Genomic DNA, 18,522 nt, shown 5'->3' on the forward strand with positions numbered 1-18,522 from the left:
TATAAATTGTTTACACTAACAACGTCGCAGCAGCGCACAGGTCACTGCGCAAAGAGATTCTGCTTCCGCTGAACTCTGACCTTCGACCCACAGATTCAGATGACCGGGTGTATGGAAAATTGTCGACACAAAGCGGCTTGATATTAGAAATATTTTTCGCAATTGTTGACATATTTAAGGTGAGTAAGAGCAGGGTCGAAATTTAACCTCTCCCCCCCATGTATACTTCTCAGCATACTCAACAGGGAAGGAAATTTTCACTCTTGAAAAGGGGAAATTTAAACGTCGGCCATATTGGATCCGCTAGAGGAGGGGACAGAAACATTAGCTATTTAAATCTAGAAACATCCCTGCTCTAGGTTTCTTTAAACCGCAAGACATTGGTGAGTTTCAAAACTAAATATGTATTCAGTATAAAAAGCGTTATATTTTCCCCAAAGAAGATGGATTTGGGCCTCCATTTGTAGCATAAATATCGCGAAGTTTAACCACTTCCTGTGGCGATAGAGCTAAGACAAAGGGAAAGTGCAACGCAACAAATGTGATGTAGGCTACTTACTATAATTAAAATAGATAGTTCAATGCCTTATTTGCATTGAGGCGGCCATTTTTAAATGCGCAGCCTCTTAATTTGCTAGTGACTTAAATCAAGGAGCACAGAACTTTGGATAGTTTACATCCAGATGCTTAACTACAAAATACTTGCAGTTAATATTTTAACAATTTCAAAATCATTCGCATAACATTTCAAGTTTATAGACTTAAGTGAGTCGATCATTATTTAAAGTAAAGTAAGTTAAATGGTGATTTATCTTTGTAACATGTTATCCCTTTACAGTGTCATACCCATGTTGTTTTGTTACCAAGGCTTTCACCAGATGGCTGTCCAGATGTCATTTGGGTAGCAATTAGACTCAGAAGCTGGCCTGTATTTCCAAAGACGGCTGGACGGCTTCCAAAATTTTTGGGTTGGTTGGGCTTGCTTGGGTTGGACTCCCTGTTAATCGTTGACTAAATTACACGTAAATATTTTGGACTCTCTGTATCCCAAATCCTGGGGAATCCCTGTTTGTTACCAAGTTGCCTATGATTATAACTGGTATTGCTGTTCACATTCTGAGTTGTCTATGCTGATCACATACCCCGCTAATATGAGGCAAAGAGGTAACACATGCTGTACATTTTTATGCAAACCCAATATATCTTAACTTTTGGAATAAAAAATTTTATATTGCTAAATTTAAAAACACTATTTATTTTTCAATTTTTTTTCATCATTTTCAGGCAACCCTGTTGTGTATGCAAGTGTGGTGGAATACGTCCCTTTCCAGTGTAAGAAGAGAGATTTGCAACAACTAAACCATCGTCATCATTGAAAAGACTCATTTCATCAGCTTGTACAGATCTTAGTCATACGTCATCTTCATTTCACTCATTACTCATCGTTATTATCATATATACAATTCACCCAGCCACAGGCGCCCTCTACAGTTGAGATGGCGGCTCAGGTGGAACAGAATTCGACCAACCACGTGGCCCAGAATAAAGTAGGGGCGGGAGAGAAGATCACTATGGGGTGTGTATCATGACTGTCAGCAAATAATGTAGATCCTTCCTGTGTGTAGCCTGTGTGAATATGTCATGCATTTACATAAAACGTGGTAAATTTTTATCAACAGTGTTGCAGTTGAGGGGATAATGTAAGATTAGTAGAAGAAATTGTTTGATTCTCATTTGAAATCCTGCCCAAAGGTGTTAGGTTACAAATTATTATAGGCAACTAGTGAAAATGTGGTTCATTTTCAAGGTATCGTGTAAAAGTCATTTTGTACTGCGTATGTATATGGAAAGCATCATGAGTTTGATTTTCTTATTTTTATTGAGCATATTTTCTCTTTGTTATAGGGAGTCTGTTACAGAATGGAAAAAACAGCTTCACCTCCCCCCAAAAGACAAGAGAGTCAAAACTACAGTGAGTAGAAATTATTTTCTTTATATGATTTCTCCACCACAAACTATTGCTGTTGAAGCGCCCCAGTGTCATAATGATGAAACCTTATGTCCAGTTCTGCTGCTGAAAGGCAATGATGGATGACCTTGACACCTGAATGACACAGATCTCACTTGGGGTGTGATTACATCTAGACTAACTTAGATTGGTGATTGGTCTAACTAACGTTTCTAGACAAATAGGCTATGTGTGTGTGTGTGTGTGTGTGTCTTACACTCAGATAATTTGTGAAAAGCATATGGTAAAAACAGCGGAACTGCACCTGGCTTTGAGGAAGATCTTAATTGTAAAAAAAAAATGATTGCATTGTTTTTTATTTCCCTAGTCATGCCTTAAATGACAATTCTGTCATGTTTGAGATATTTTAATATATCGTTGAGGAGGAAAAAGTGGGTCAACAGGTTTTGTATCTGATACATAGTGTTTTATGTTGAAATGAATATTTATGTGATACGTTAATTTGATCATGTATTACTATTATTATTTTTATTATATTTTAGGATGTGACAAATACAAAAGGCAATGAATTTGAGGACTTCTGCCTTAAACGAGATCTCTTGATGGGTATATATGAGAAAGGCTGGGAGACGCCCTCCCCCATCCAGGAAGCTAGCATCCCCATCGCATTGACAGGTAGCATACACACTCATATTGCATATTTCTGAATATTTTTAAATATCTTAATTTTCAATTAAAGCCACAATGTGTTGATATATGAAATGAAATATACCCTAGTAGAAATTTGTGAACTGTTTTGGGTTTAAATGAAACCTTTTATACCTGTAGTCTGCCAGAGAAGGTCTCTTTTGTATGCTGGATGATTGCAGCTTTATTGATTTATCTTTGATTTTAGGTCGAGATGTGCTAGCACGTGCCAAAAATGGAACCGGTAAAACTGGGGCCTATGCCATTCCAATCATAGAAAGAGTAGACCCTAATAAGAATGAAATTCAAGGTAAGATATTGTTTTGGATATTGGATAGTGAAATTAATAAAGAGGAAATTTTTATAAAGAATGATAAAAATAATTGAATCAGATAAAATGTTTACATAAATTTGTTAAAAATTAATCAGGTGGAAATAGATGGAAGACACAAAATATTCTTCAACTCTGCATAAGAAATCCTCAGTACCTTGATGCATCCTCTTGTGTGTGTTGATTTAAAAAGTGAAAATTTTCAAGAGCAAGGAAGGAAACGTGCAATATTGACTAAGTGTTTTTCTCTGCCATCTCAATTTAAACACTTGACAAGTTTTTATTGTCTTTCCTTCCAGCCATGATCATTGTACCTACGAGGGAGCTGGCTTTACAGACTAGTCAAATATGCATAGAGTTGTCCAAGCACATAGGCTGCAAGTGTATGGTGACCACAGGGGGCACCAACCTACAGGATGATATTATGAGGCTTTATGAACCTGGTGAGTTCGTTGAAGACAGGCCATGGGTGTTTTGTGTCATACGTCATGGTTGTGTGAATGTTTTGTTAAATATATCAAATTTGAAAGCTATATTATATTTCTGTAGATGTTCTTTTGGATATAGAAAAAGAAAGGCATAGATATCCCTTGACATGTAGAAATATTAGGGGTGAAGTCTGGGTGATGGTGATATTGCCTGTGGTTGTAACTGGTATTGCTGTTCACATTCTGAGTTGCCTATGCTGATCACATACCTGGCTAATTTGAGGTGTTGTGCTGGCAACTCCACCTGTCTGATAAATAGTTGCTTTTGCATTTCCGTGATCTCCCTGGTTTTATTAGGAACGTACTTGTCTAGGATGTTTGGTATGTGCAATTTGCAGTGATGGGTCATATTTATGATGTAATAATTATGCCAGAATTTTTTTTTCCTGAAAGAAATTGACATGTTTGTTGTTGATTCCAGTCCACATTGTCATAGCAACCCCTGGTAGAGTGTTAGATCTGATGAACAAAAATATTGTCAAAGCCAGCAAGTGTGGAATATTAGTATTGGACGAGGTATGTCTTTTCTTGTGCTGTTTTATGTTTTTTAATGATGTACTGCATAGATAGATGATAACTTGGAAACTAGTGTCATAATGATGAAACCTTATGTCCAGTTCTGCTGCTGATGAGCGATGATGGATAATTTTGACACCTGAATGACACCATTTTTTCTTAAATGAAATATCTCAAGCACACCATTGGCCATATTGAACAAAGGTAATTCTAAAGATTGTGTATGTGGTATTTGTAATACCAACCAAAGGAATAATGCCTATTTTGTGTTTAATAAGTATGCTTCTTGCACCCAAATTCCCTTGAGTGAATATACTGCCATTATAGAAGATTGTGTTGTGTGTAATTTCAGGCAGACAAGCTGCTGTCCCAGGACTTCAAGGGTATGCTGGACAGCATCATTCACCACTTACCAAATGACAGGCAGATCTTACTTTATTCTGCCACTTTCCCAGTGACTGTGGAAGCATTTATGGTGAGTCTATCCTGCAATATGCAGTCTGTGGATGTTGGGCTTAACTTGGACTGCTAAAGTGAGATTGCCTTAGTCAGTTGATGTTATATTAGTCTAAAAACATTTAAATAACAGTAAATCAATGGTGAGGTGTTTTATTATGAGTTTTAGTACTGTACTCCTAGTTTTGATGATGATTTTAGCTAAATAAAAATAAAAATTTGGTAAAAATTGAAATAAAATAGATAAATAACAAGATCAATAAAAAATACAATTATGCAGGAAGATGAAAGTGTCAAGCAATCAAACTATTTTGCTCAAAGGGTTTCATGTTAAAACCCCTTATGACATGAAAGAGACGGAAAATTTCAAAGCACAATTGTGTTTTTTCCATTTTACAGAAGAAGCACTTGAACAGCCCTTATGAGATCAACTTGATGGACGAACTGACCCTGAAAGGAGTGACACAGTATTATGCATTTGTACAGGAAAGGCAGAAAGTCCATTGCCTGAACACACTCTTTTCTAAGGTGAGACTACAGTGATTGAACCACACAAACTTATTAGTCTGAAAAAAGAATGATATTTTAAAATTATATTTATTAAAGTGCAAATGAGTGGCATATTTGGTACTATGGCTGTCTGTTCCTTGCTGGTGAAAAGCTATGTGAGGATTGTGAAAGAACTTCGCCTGTGTCAACATGTAATTCTGATCACTGTCGGTTTGTTTCCTGCAGACAGAATAGGAAGAATTGGGAACAGTTCACTGCTATGATGAACACTGTCTACTGCAAGCACTGAGGCTACTAAAGTGCCAGAGCTAGAAATGGCTGAACCCACTGGCATGGCTTAAGTGTAAAGAGCAATATAGGCCATTATGGCTGTCTGAGCAGAACAAGGAATGCTATTAATTGTTTATCTATTTATGTACTAATCATGATTAACATTTTGACTGAGCCAAGATAGGGAATACCACTTGCTATTTATTTACAGTATGACAACAGTTTTTATGTGTGAAAAAGAAAAAAAATTCTCCACAGCCACTTACATGGACCATTGCAAGGGAAAACAATCTCCATGATGACAGCTCTCACCAACAACTGTATCATGTGTTCTCTTTTGTGTTTTCAGCTACAAATCAACCAGAGTATAATATTCTGCAACTCGACGCAGCGTGTAGAGCTTCTGGCCAAGAAAATCACTGAGCTCGGCTACTCCTGTTTCTATATTCATGCCAGGATGAACCAGCAGCACAGAAACAGGGTGTTCCATGACTTCAGGGCTGGACACTGCAGGCATCTGGTCTGTTCTGGTGAGTTTTAATAGATTTGGAGATCAGTGGCCGTGTTTGTGTGCTTTGGTTGGTGTTCATGTACATGTCATCGTGTGTGCTTGTATGTTTGGACAGAAAGTCGGAAACCAAATAGCTCTTAGGAATTGTTGAAGTAGTGGTATAGAATATACAGATCTTTCTTTAGGACTCCCTCTCAGTTTGTGTCTAGATAACCTAACCTTAATATCTGTTTCGAAGTAGCTGCTCACTGCAATGATGAACTCTATCTATTGCAAGCACTGAGGCTGCTATAGTGCCAGAGCTAGAAATGGCTGAACCCACTGGCATGGCTTAAGTGTAAAGAGCAATATAGGCCATTAAGGCTGTCTGAGCAGTAGAAAGCAAGGTTAATGTGAAACTTGGTAATTTCTTTTATGTGGATTATTTTTCCCATGGGTTAGTTTCGAAAGAAGTTCCTATTGAAATATGTTTTCTAATGAGTTTTTGTGTGTGTGTGTGTGGGGGGGGGGGGGGCTTACCTATATATTTGATTTAAGATGATTGCAAATGTAGAAATTTTGATTTTGAAATGTTATAATTCTCCATTTCCACAGACTTGTTCACCAGAGGTATTGACATTCAAGCCGTAAACTGTGTCATCAACTTTGACTTCCCCAAGCACGCAGAGACATACCTGCATCGTATTGGCAGGTCTGGAAGATACGGCCATCTTGGCATCGCTATCAATCTTATAACTTACGAAGACAGGTAAGGAGTGTTTGTGCCTCTTTTAATATAACTTAATAATCTTTGATATAACTAATAATTTGATCTTGCCTATGATTAAAACTGGTATTGCTGTTCACATTCTGAGGTGTCTATGCTGATCACATACCCCGCTAATATGAGGCAAGTTTTGAAGGGTTTTTTGTTCGGGAGAGTTCTGAAATCAAGTGAATGGCAGTAATACATATGAAAAGAGACGGCTATGCTCAAGGTTCAATTAGTCCTAAATAATGCTGAACATAACATATACATAACTATTATCTGTTTAACATTGCTTTGTTGAACCATTCCAGATTCGCCCTTCATAAGATAGAACAGGAGCTGGGCACTGAAATCAAACCTATCCCCAAGGTGATTGACAAGGCTTTGTACGTGGCCGAGTATGGCAGTGAACCTGATCCTGACAATGAGGAGGAGCTGAAGAAGAAAGAGACCAAATAAACCACTCAGGGAAACAACCATTGCGTTGGGTGAGACACAGGAGCTGTCTCATCTAGCGCAATATTGTCAGCTGTGTGTGACTTGACTTGCCAGTATTTCATTAATAATAAAAGACAACACAGGATATTCAAGTGTCCTTGGATTGGTAGGGTGTTACTCATTGACAAATACACTTTGCGTGAGTCTGGATGTGTTTTCATGCCATGATCTTCCTCTGCTACACTTTTTTTTTTGACCTGGTTTCAATACATGATGAGTTCACAAGTGCACTTTAAGTTGTCAAGCCAAGATGAGGATGACGGGAACCTGTAAAAGTTCATGATTTGATATTTGCTGAAGGAACAAGTGAGATTTTAAGTTTTTTCTACAGAGACGTTCTTTGAAACTTACACATTTAAGAAATCAAAAAGAACAAGATAAAAGATTCGTTACTTAGCGGTGGTTAGTCAACATTACACTTGTGTCCCTTATTTTATATTTTTGACTTGAGTTTTAAGAATAATTTGCAGTGTGGCAGTTTGAAAGGAACTTGGCACATAGTGATGGAAGTTTTAGTTGATGAAAAGGAAAGTACATTCAGTGTGTGGTCAAAAGTTTAAAAGATGTCTGGTTTATAAAGTGCCCTATCCAGGTATAATGTGGACAGAACCAGTTGGAGATAATGAATTTCAAGAAGAGAAAAAGAATCTAGACTGAAGAATTAAACATTTTCCAGATATCTGTTGCAAAGAACTCTTTAAAAATTGTGTCCGAGTCTTTGCCAGGCCAGGCTGAAGGAAGGGATTGTTACAAGTGAAAATTCTAGGAACAAGGAAGGCATTGATGCTGCAATTCCAAGCTATAGGAAAGGAAAAAAGTGCAGCAGACAGTCTCAAACCATGAAAGTGATGTTTGCACAATTCCCATTCAACCTCAGGACCCACTAAACACATCATTCAAGGGAAAGCATGAGATTAAGTTCATTGTAACCTAGCCGTTAACTGGGGAAAATGCGAAATATATAAAGAAAGGCAGCAAAGGTCAGTGTAATAACTGAGCACTAAAAAGAAACATTTTTGAGATGCAAGTTGAAAAGAAAAGGAATCAACTAGAAAATGAAAATGAAATAGAATGTGAAAAATGCACTTTGATGAAAAGAAAATGTTTATTCAAGAAAAAAAAATTAGCAAAAGGAGTTGGATGAAAGTACTGTCTGGAAGTTAACTGTCAAGGAAGTACTGGCAGCTTCTGAACATTCCTATGGGCAGGACACAAACTATTCTAGTATTTATTAAAGCCCACTGGCAGATCAAGTTGCACATGGCTGATAGATGTGTATTTTTTTGCTATCGATTCCATTGTACATAGTGTCAGCACTGCTCTGCACATCTGGATGCGGAGTGCTTTCAGAATTGGAAAGTACTCAACTGAAAGCTCAGCATCCCACACCCTCTACCTGCCCAGCGTGGTAGGTGAGAAAAGGAGAAAAGAATTCAGAACTTCAACATTATCCATTTATGCATGCAATTCTGAATGATGGTCCAGATATTGGGGTTGGATTTTTTTTTTTTTTTTTTTTTTTGGTGGGAGGGGGGTATTCTAATGATTGCTTACAATGAGTTGGCAAATTTCCTGTGGTACACCTGGTAATGAAACTGTGCTGTTTTAAGCCCAGTGCTGTTTGGCTCGTGTTGGTCCAATGCTAGAAGAAAGCCAGTCACTCCCATTTTATGATGAAATAGATACAAGTAGGTCTAGCTGTGCAGAGATCTTGGAAACTTCATGGTTTGGGTCTTGTGCATTAGTGCCATTGGAGTTAGGTTACTTAGATGCTGTTGAAATAGAGAGGGCTTAAGAATAGAACAATTTTGACAAATTGCATATCATTGCTTTACTCAATTTTTTCTATCCAAAACTGCTTTGAGAACATTGCACTGGTCTTGAAGAAATTATTTGGTAATGTGATAATGGTTAGGCTCTGCAAACTGCAACATTCGTCCTTTTAAAGGTCACCATCCTGACAGTCAAACAGTAGTACATGAAACTTTTTATTATTATTATTATTTATTATATTTTTCAAAAACATTTTTGGAATTCATGGCTTTGACAAAATGAGGAGCATTCGCTTAAATAGTGGTTTCAGCTCTTTGTGAAAACACTTGGCATTTGAATCATATTCTTTGCAGTCTGCTGAAATTCTGAGACATTTTTGAGCAAAATTTTGAATCGTCACTCATAAGATCTCGAAATGAAATCAAATGTATATTCTAAATGTTGAATAGCTGGACCTTCTTCTCCCTTTTATACTTAATGTCTCAGATGCTTTCAGTATGTTGGTTTGGTGGACTTTTTAAGTTGTGTAGTTTATTCGCTAACTGGACCCAGTTGTAGCCCAAGGTGGTGTTTTCAATCCTAAATAGCTGTTTATATGCACAATGATGAGTACTGTTATACTTGCTTTCTGTAGCAGGAACCAAGAAATGTATTAAGATGAATTTGTTGGTTGTACTCGCGTGTTATCGAGCTAGGACAACAGATCTATATAAATTGAACCGTTTATCAGATGCACACTTAAAATTATTTCATAGTCAAAATGGAGACGTTGTATATTATATATAATGGAGAATTACAAATGCTTGTACAGAACTCCAAGCAGAAGTCTATTTCTATTTGCCCCCCCCCCCCCCCCCCCCCCCCCCCCCCCCCCCCCCCCCAAAGGAGCCTCATTTGGTAGCAAAGTCCAGGCAGCTTTATAACATAGTAAGAGAATGTGATGCTCTCATATGAGGCACCCTTGGGGTGAGATGTAAAAAGCTGTCCCCCTGTTATGTAGTGTCTGATGTGGATTGCATGCGCAGGTGTCCGATTAGTGACAATAATTTGAGAAGGGGCGTTGATAACTATGCAATGAATTATGTCCTCTTGGTGACTCGCAAGGACAAGACCAATCCATGCCAGGGACAACATTCTGGAGGGATTCATTATTATATCTGTTGTACATATTCTCATTCGAGCTCCATTCTGACGCCTTTTGGATGAAGCTGTTATTTATATCTCGCTGGCTGCTAAAAATGCTTAAAAACAGAATAAAAGAGTGATGGAAGAGCCAGGAAACTAAGAACCCAAATCCCTCCATATCTGCATGTTCTTCATCACAAAGAGGTGTCTGAATGTTTTTGACTGTTGCAGTACATGATTCAATTCTGGTGTCAACTGGAGTTGGCTGGTGTCCTTTGTGTATACCACTCCCTGGTGGCATTGGTAAACAGCACACATCTGATCTCAGTAAAGGGGTTGGAACTTATCTATCTCCAACTCACCATTGTGTTGTGTTGTCAGTGCTGCCACCTGCTGTTTAGTGGTAAGACTGTCCTGCAGGTGACTTGCCTGTGCTGCCACCTTTTGGACAGGGTTTTGTATTAATTGCTAGGTGCTAGAATGTGAAATGAAGGAGATTAGAATTATCAGGAAGTATTAAAGATTTTTATGAGAAGAAATTGGTTGCACAGAAGGCAGTTACATTTTTTTCTTTAATGAAATAGTTTTACTGGTAATGAGTCCAGTGAAGTTTCTGTTTATGATTTAAGTTAAGTAATTATGCAGAATATCGGCAACGAGCTGCCGATTTATTTGGTGCAATGACTTCATAATGTGTTTGGGTCGGGATTAGCTGATGGCCAAAACTAATGAACTTCAATGCTATATTGGGAGATTCTAGAGAATACTTTGTCCCCAAATAAAACCATTTAGATTAGCCATCAGCTGCTGCCTGATACTGAAGTATGTAAATTGGCAAGCAATGTGCATAATAGCTGTATACCATGGGGTTGTTCTCTGTTCAGTTTTCAGTGTGTGACTACTGATAGCAGGTACTGGTTTGGCATAGGGTTGGGGGTAGGGAAGACGGACAGACACTGTCTACTGGTAAACGCTATATGCAGGCCTTGTGATAAGAGACTTGATTTTATCTAGTGAAGAGGAATACATATCACAGGTCAAATGTGAAAATTAGGAACCCAGGAAGACCTTGTTTCACACATTCCATGTTAAAGTGATCTTAATATTATTATTATTATGAAGGATTTTTATGAATTAAGATAATGATCAGTTGCTACGAGTTGTGAATTCATAGTTCAACCTGGGAGTCTAATTTATTTAATTCATGGCCCTCTAGTGTGACCAGGGCTCATGGAAGCTAAATATTGCAGAAAGTCTTGGTCATCTTGGTTACAGTAATTATGAACTGACCATTGTTTAAAGTGGTTACCCCTGTGGTTGATAAACCTTGCTCATAAATTATTGTTTGTAAGTGACCTTCGATTACTGCATGGACTTGGGGATTTATCTTCCATGATTTTTAAGAAAAAACAATGTATCGGGAGTATTTTATCTGAACTTCACTGTTATCACACTGAAATGGAAGTGAAGTCATTAGTGCTTCTATTTTCAATGCAGTCATTTGTGGACAAAGGCATTGACAGTATCATCAGTCTAATTCGATGAAGCAAAGTTCAGTTGACATACTCTTCCCCAAGTCCGCCCCTAAAGATGTCATCCACTTCGTTTGGTTTGACATTGCTGTATGACACTTCTAACATGGCGAGCAACTCTTTGGTAGATACCCTGTGGCAACGTCAGAGGGTGCTGGAGGTTGTGTGCATGATAGACGTTGATTGTTTACTAGGTTATTATGGTCAGGACTTGATGTTGTGGATTGAATATCTGAGTAATGTTTACAACGCAAATTTTGGACAACATACAGAGGAGTTTGATTTTATCATCAGAATGGGCAGTATTCTCCACAGCACAAGTTCTGATCTCGAGGCTATTTTTTTCTCTGAAATGGTGCACATTATTAAGAATTTTGGCAATTATTAAGGCAAAAATGATGGACTGTATTAAGTATTTTGGAGTCATTTGAAAAAAATCTTGCAGTAAATGTGTGAAACACAGCAAGACTGATTTCAGTTAAGAATTTATTTTGTATTTTCCATGAAAACAAATTATGCATTTGAATAAAGAACATGCCTCGTTATGATTGACTTTGGTTTGTTACTTTAATGCTTTATGACTGTTGATGCCTTTATAACTCGAACTTAAAACATGGAAAATTTACAGGATCATTTGGTGCCGAGTCTGGTAGTTGAGTAGTCCTGGGAGTCCTTTTTTTTTTTTTTTTTTGACCCAGTGCATCAAGTGCCTCCATGGTGTTTCATTTATACATTGTACAAGAGCCACTCAACCTATCTCTCACTCCCATATGTACAAATAAATAAAGATCTGGGCCAGGATTAGATAAACATTGATACAAAAAAGTTTATTCACAAATTTTCTGGAAATGCTAAATAAATATACAAAGCAAACTTATGAGTTTAATACAGATGATATAACTTGACCTTTTGAGATGTATCATAAAACAAGTTTTTCATTATTGTATTTTTTCAAATAGTCCTTGAAATTACACAATTGGCTGAAGAAGAGGTCTATTTCTCAAAACGAGACCTTCATCCACCAGTCTGATTTCAATCTTCAGGACAATGTTTTTGAATGAAACCAGTCACTTCTTTATTACACATAAATGTCATATTAATCTGCTGCAGCTTCCTCCTCTGCAGGAGCAGCATCTTCTGCTTGTTCCTCTGCTGCTCCATCAGTTGCTTCCCCTCCCTCTGCAGCTGGTTCCTCCTCTGTTGCTGGGGCCTGCTCGGAGGACTCTGGAGCATCTGCTGCTGCCTCGCCACCTGCTAGGGAAAACAGTAACGGGGATATGTTGAGAAAAGTTTGACATTTTTGTGAAAAATGATTAAAATCTCTGTTATTTGAATCTCTAATAAAAAAAAAATGAATGAATTGTGAATGTCCAAATTACATTTTAACAATAAAACTACGGTAGCTTTTGTGTTACCAAATAATCTACCATTATACATGACCAAAATACAGACTGCATTTGCATGTTTAAACATGCTTATTACATGACTTTATAAGTAGCGTAAACTCTGGCATAGTTGTATGACTTGTCTTTGTTAGCACACACATACTAGCCCTCTAAGTTTTCTCATAGCATCACACTGAAAGTACAAGATATGTTATATATGTTAACAACAGCAGAGCAGTGTTGGGAGGGTAGTCAGTACATAAAAGTGAAGCTGTGATTATCGTGAAAATGCTGCAAAAACATTTGGATTGTATTCATTTTGCCTTTTGTGTTTCAGAGCAGGAGAATCGATTTTTCTGAGAATGAGATGGGGCAGATGATGACAAAAAAAAAAAAAAAACATATATATTGGGAAACATTAAGTGGGAGTAGTTTTTATTCTTACTCTGAATTTTGGTCCTTTGTTTTGCACCCCAGAAAGTCCTCTTCCTTTTTTATTATGAAGAGGGCCATTGAAAAATTGTGTTATTGTTATACACTTGATTAAATCCCAATGTTATTCATTAAATCAAAGAGTTTGGTTAAAATTCATTTCATGTTGTTAAAGCTCAAGCAGAAGCATAAATGTGAGTATTTTGTAGTAGCAGCATTTTCACACTTCATTACTCCTGGATCATACAACACTGTTTTGTTAGTTTTCAAAATTATCACCATGTTTAACTTATGGATTCCACATAAAGTCTGCAGCGAAAGAATTCATCGAGTAGAAATATTATGTGGACTTATACGTAAACAAAACCATTATAAAAATCAACTGCACACAATATTAGTGCAACACATGTTACAATACATAAGCACAGCGCACACAAATTTGCACAATAATCCCCCCCTCCCCTCAAAAACTTTCCTCCTTCATCACCAATTAAGGTTAATGCCCTTCACCCCTCTCCAAAGAAAAGTCCCCAAAGCTGTTGTATGATCCAAGCAATGTCCACACAGTTTCACGTACCTTCCTCCTGCCCTTCCTCTGCTGCCTTCTGCTCCCCCTCCTCAGCAGCAGGCTTCTCAGCCTCGTCCCCTGCTCCCTCAGCGGGGGCAGCCTCTGCCTCCCCCTCGGCACCCTCACCTTCTGTGGTCTCCGCAGCAGGTGCTTGCTCCTCACCCCCCTCCACTGCACCCTCGGTGGCCTCTGTGGTTTCTAAACCAGCAACAAAATAAAACCCAAAAAATAGCAACTAAAGGAAATGCAAGCAACTGAATGAAATTATAAATTGATAATAAACCTTGTTAGCAACTCACATGCTGTAGCTAAATAAATTCAAGCAAATAGGCTGAAGCATGAAGTCAACTTTCAGAAATTGCAAATAAGTCAATGACATCTTTTGTTTTTAATGATATGTGTGCTGTCAATCTTACATTACTAGTTTTATGTAAAATCAAAAATGCGCAAAAAAAATGCATAAATAAATAAATCATCAATTAAAATTTACCAACCAGATCAAAAAAATGTAGGTTGCATTGCCCACTCCAACATCCTAGGGTTTCCCACTGTAGAACATGGTCTGTACAGTGGCTATGAGGGCCAATAATCAGTCATTGCAAAAAAAGAAAGAAAGAAAAAAAAAAAAAAAAATCTCACCTGCAGGCTTCTCTCCCTCCTCCTTCTTTTCCTCTTCCTCCTCTTCATCAGGCTCTGGGGCCAGCGTGATAGCCGTGACCACCCCAGCCTTCCACTTTGGTATGATGACTGCCTGCTGTTCCTCCTCCTCGCCACCCTTGTCATCCTTCACCTGTTCCACAGGGATGTATTCCCCATGCTGCTCGCAGCCAATGTCAAACACATACTTCCCCTTGCCTTCAGGCTGGAAATGGTACATGACACACATGACTTATCAAAATAAGTGAATCATAATTGTACAAAGTTCTCAAAAATATAAAAAATAAATAAAATGTGATGATTAGAAATCTTGGGTAATAATTAAACACAACTGTATGTCTATGACATATTTAACACATACTCATATATTCCAAAATATCATTTTCACACATTATCTGTAAGAATCATCTTTTGTTAATTTGCCTATTCATCTATTGTTTTTTTGAAAAGGGGAGCACTTATGACATTTCATCCACTTCCATTCACTCACCCTATCCTCCTTCCATTGACCAACATATTTGTGATTAGCATGTATGAGATCCCCTGCTCCTTCCCTCTTGCCCTCCTTCCACGTGCCTGTGTATTTTGTGCCTGTTTCTGCATACGTGTACACTCCCTGCCCGTGCCTCTTGTGGTCCCTCCACTCTCCTTCGTATGTGTCAGCATTTATGTAGAAATATTTGCCCTGGCCACACCGTTGGTCTTCCACCCAGTTACCTGAAGTTGTGATGTATTAAAGTATGCTGTGGAATTCTATGCGCAGCCATAATGTAGTGTGATAACCTGGTTTAAACTGACTGATACACAATGTAAATTAAACACAGTAGAAACAGTTTGTGGTTGGGCCTACTGCATACGTACTCTTTGCGTGCATGTGTATCTGTGAGTGTGTGAGGGAGACAGAGACAGAAAGAAAAACTTGCTGGCAGGGGACAGAAGTGTTGTCAGAAATTACCTTCATATTTTGAGCCATCTGGATAGATAAATGTGCCGTAGCCATGTTTCTTATTTTTCATGTATTCCCCTATATAACGGGCACCATTTTTAAACCTAAATAAAAAGATATAAACATGATTACAGAAGCATTCAAAAATAAACATTTAATAGTTTGACCATTAGTTTTATCTAGACGAAAGATGAAATTACACACAAATACTGTATTACTGTACAACCAAAAGTACAATTTCAACTGTGACAGAAAAAAAATACATTTGGCAATCTTTTTTTTTTTTTTTTTTTTTTTAAGAATTGTCAACTTTATTGACTTCACTCCATCACATTTACAGCAACTTATTCATCCTAGTGTTAGCTGACCTTGCAAGGAATTCAGATTTCCGAATAACAAGTTAAGAAAATTCACTAGTTCACTAAAGACACAAAACAACTGTCACTTTTACTTTAAAACCCTTTTGTTATTATTTTAATCAATTTAGTTTTAGTATTGATAAACAAAGTATCACGTTTTCAATAATTAATATTTTAAATTACAATCCTTTTTTTTTTTTATTATGGAAAAAAATAATAATAAGTAAATAAATAAACACAAATAGAGTATATATATATATGTTCCTTTCATACACGCACACATACCCACGTACGCACAACACTCATACTTGGTCACTGCTAATATTTATATTATCCTTGCATTACACAGTTGTGTTTACAAAAATAGACTAATTAGTTGTCTGTCCATTTCACTCAAATATAGTAACTTCATCTCTAAGTGCCTGCTGATTAACAAAACAAAATTAAATAAAATATAATAGAAAACTTAAACCCAAAAGATAAAGAAAGGGATGCTACTGCTATTCCCCTTCAACAAAAAGTGGTAACCATTGTGCCCATTATTTAACAAAGTTGTCATATGTGCAAGATCCATGACGCAAAGCAATATTTTTTTCAACATGATACATAAATTTTATGTAATCCAAAAGACCTTGAAAGCTTAGGGTCTTTTTTTGTTTCAGGCACTTGTAAATATATAGTTTTCCAAACATAATAAGTAAATTAAAAATTTTACTTTCCGTTGTGCATTTTATTCCAAACAAGATTTTATAGTCATCGAGATCCAAACTGACATTAGTTTTTTCGAGTATATGGTCTTGAAACTTATTCCAAAGAGGACGCACACTATTACATTGTATAAACACATGAAGGAGATCTTCACGGTCTCTTTTACAAAAGCCATATATGTCATTATCCTGAATGCCAATCTTTTTCAAATAAGCACCCAAAGGGAGTATCCTATGTATTATTCTAAACTGAAGCCATTGTAACGTTGTATCTCGAGAAGTTCCAAAACAAGTCTCAAAAATTTCTTCCGTTTTTAAGCGAGCGTCCCCGTTATTGAATAGTTTTTGGTTCCATGTACAGACACCAGTGGGAATAATATTTTTCTTATTTAGGACATTATATACATATCTGTTTCCTTTTTCATTTAGCATAAGCCCCTTGAAATGAAACGGGTAGTAAGGGGTGACTGTAATAGCCACCTTTTCCTTATCAAATTGTCTTAGAAAAACCTTAACTGCACTGTACATGCTATTAAACTGCATAGTTTGGACTCTCAAATTGAATTTTTGTTCAAGCACATTCTTTTTCATTAAATTTCCCTGATTGTCCAACATATCTCCAAGAACTTTTATTCTTTGTTTGTACCAGGAAGGGATAAACACCGAAGCGTTGTTAATCTTAATTTCAGTATTATACCAAAGAGGTATTGCGCCTGGGTCACTTGCCCATTCCCTTAACATTTGGACTTTCATAAAGTAAGCCCAAGCTATCAGAGTATCCTGCCAAAATTTGTTTTGGATACGTTCTGCTAACTTCCTGACATAATCATCACCAAAGTCGAGCAGGTTCTGGATTAACTTTTTTCCTAATATGGATTCTAATATATTAGTCCAAATCTGTTTCCTAGTAATTAGTCTTTTCAACCAAGAACATTTTAATGATGTAATAAAACATTTTATGTCAATCATTTTAAGGCCACCAGCGTTGTGATTTTGAGAGGCTACGTCCCTTTTAATTCTATCACATTTTGACCCCCATACAAAATTATAAAACTCAGTCTCAAGCGATTTAATAAATCCGTTGTTTGGGTTGGGTAGGGAGATAAATAGATGGGTAAGTTTGGAAATTAATAACGATTTTACAATCGTGGTTTTACCTATTGGGCTAAGGATGCGTTTTTTCCATTGTTTAATCTGACTTTGTACTTTTGTCATTTGCTTTTGATAATTCAGATCAATCATTTGGCAATCTTTTAACAAAACCAATATTAAAAGTCCTTACCTATATGTTCCTTGTCCATGTCTTTTCCCATTTTCATACATTCCTTCATATGTGTCACCGTTTGGGAGTGTTGCTTTGCCATACCCATGCCTTTCATCTTTATCATTTCTTTCTCCTTCGTATTCCTAAATAAAAAGGTTAAATGTACTTACTAATTTTTAGTACCAAGTTGGCTTATAGCCCTTTGATATAAAAGTTGGGCAATTTAATAAGATTTTAAACGTTTCAAAACAAATACGTGTGGGTTTGCACAGCAATATCAGCGAATTGATGCAACAATATCAATTACTGAAGTATAATGCTTAAACTAGCTGATAAACAAAATAGTAAATTAATTTCCGCAAACACATGTTATTCCTTGATTTATAAAATTACATTTAGTATCAACATGACTACAAGTATCACATAATGTAGATTGAATGGCAAGCCAATCGCCGTCCCAACTTCGGTAAAAACTGGACAGTTAATTATGTACATAAATTAAAATTGAGAGAAATCTTACCCCTAAGTTAGGTCCCTGTTCTTCTTCTTCAATATCAGAGTTATCAGACATCTTGATTAATTTTTGGAAGGAGAAACTCAAAAAGCAAGCAGCCTGCCGCAGTCAGTCTTTTTTCACTGTTATTTACAATATGGCGTCTCACTTAGCAACGCTACTCTCCAAGCAATATAGCATTATGTTTTTAACCTTTTATCATTGAAAAAACTGTGCTTACACAGCTATATTTCTATATTTTGTGAAGTGTAATGAATAGTTTAAGTGCCCAGATAT

At 36.9% G+C, this 18,522-nt stretch overlaps 2 protein-coding genes across 8 annotated transcripts; one reads left to right on the forward strand and one right to left on the reverse strand.

Annotated features, from left to right (window-relative positions):
• The first annotated feature begins 12 nt into the window (after positions 1 to 12).
• On the forward strand, positions 13 to 11,959 carry LOC106161998 (ATP-dependent RNA helicase cgh-1). 2 transcript variants are annotated; one of them, XM_013539083.2, is made up of 12 exons: positions 13 to 179; positions 1,285 to 1,576; positions 1,906 to 1,972; positions 2,512 to 2,644; positions 2,865 to 2,966; positions 3,287 to 3,430; positions 3,897 to 3,991; positions 4,344 to 4,466; positions 4,847 to 4,975; positions 5,577 to 5,757; positions 6,333 to 6,486; positions 6,798 to 11,959. In XM_013539083.2, the coding sequence occupies exons 2-12, from the start codon at positions 1,497 to 1,499 to the stop codon at positions 6,943 to 6,945; spliced, it is 1,356 nt and encodes a 451-aa protein (XP_013394537.1). In that variant the 5' UTR covers positions 13 to 179; positions 1,285 to 1,496; the 3' UTR covers positions 6,946 to 11,959. The 2 variants fall into 2 exon arrangements, with proteins under 2 accessions (XP_013394537.1, XP_013394538.1); XM_013539084.3 differs by lacking the exon at positions 13 to 179 and adding an exon at positions 201 to 383.
• On the reverse strand, positions 9,619 to 18,440 carry LOC106161999 (radial spoke head 1 homolog). Of its 6 annotated transcripts, none has more exons than XM_013539088.3 (7): positions 18,253 to 18,440; positions 17,751 to 17,875; positions 15,412 to 15,506; positions 14,947 to 15,173; positions 14,439 to 14,661; positions 13,926 to 13,997; positions 9,619 to 12,665 (listed from the first exon to the last, which is right to left on the reverse strand). In XM_013539088.3, the coding sequence occupies exons 1-7, from the start codon at positions 18,301 to 18,303 to the stop codon at positions 12,511 to 12,513; spliced, it is 948 nt and encodes a 315-aa protein (XP_013394542.1). In that variant the 5' UTR covers positions 18,304 to 18,440; the 3' UTR covers positions 9,619 to 12,510. The 6 variants fall into 6 exon arrangements, with proteins under 6 accessions (XP_013394542.1, XP_013394541.1, XP_013394540.2 ...); XM_013539087.3 differs by having other exon boundaries at positions 9,619 to 12,668; XM_013539086.2 differs by having other exon boundaries at positions 13,809 to 13,997.
• Between the last annotated feature and the right edge of the window lie 82 nt (positions 18,441 to 18,522).

This window comes from Lingula anatina, chromosome 7 (assembly GCF_051362555.1).
Source record: "Lingula anatina isolate TDL-2025a chromosome 7, LinAna3.0, whole genome shotgun sequence".
NCBI classification, from domain to species: domain Eukaryota; kingdom Metazoa; phylum Brachiopoda; class Lingulata; order Lingulida; family Lingulidae; genus Lingula; species Lingula anatina.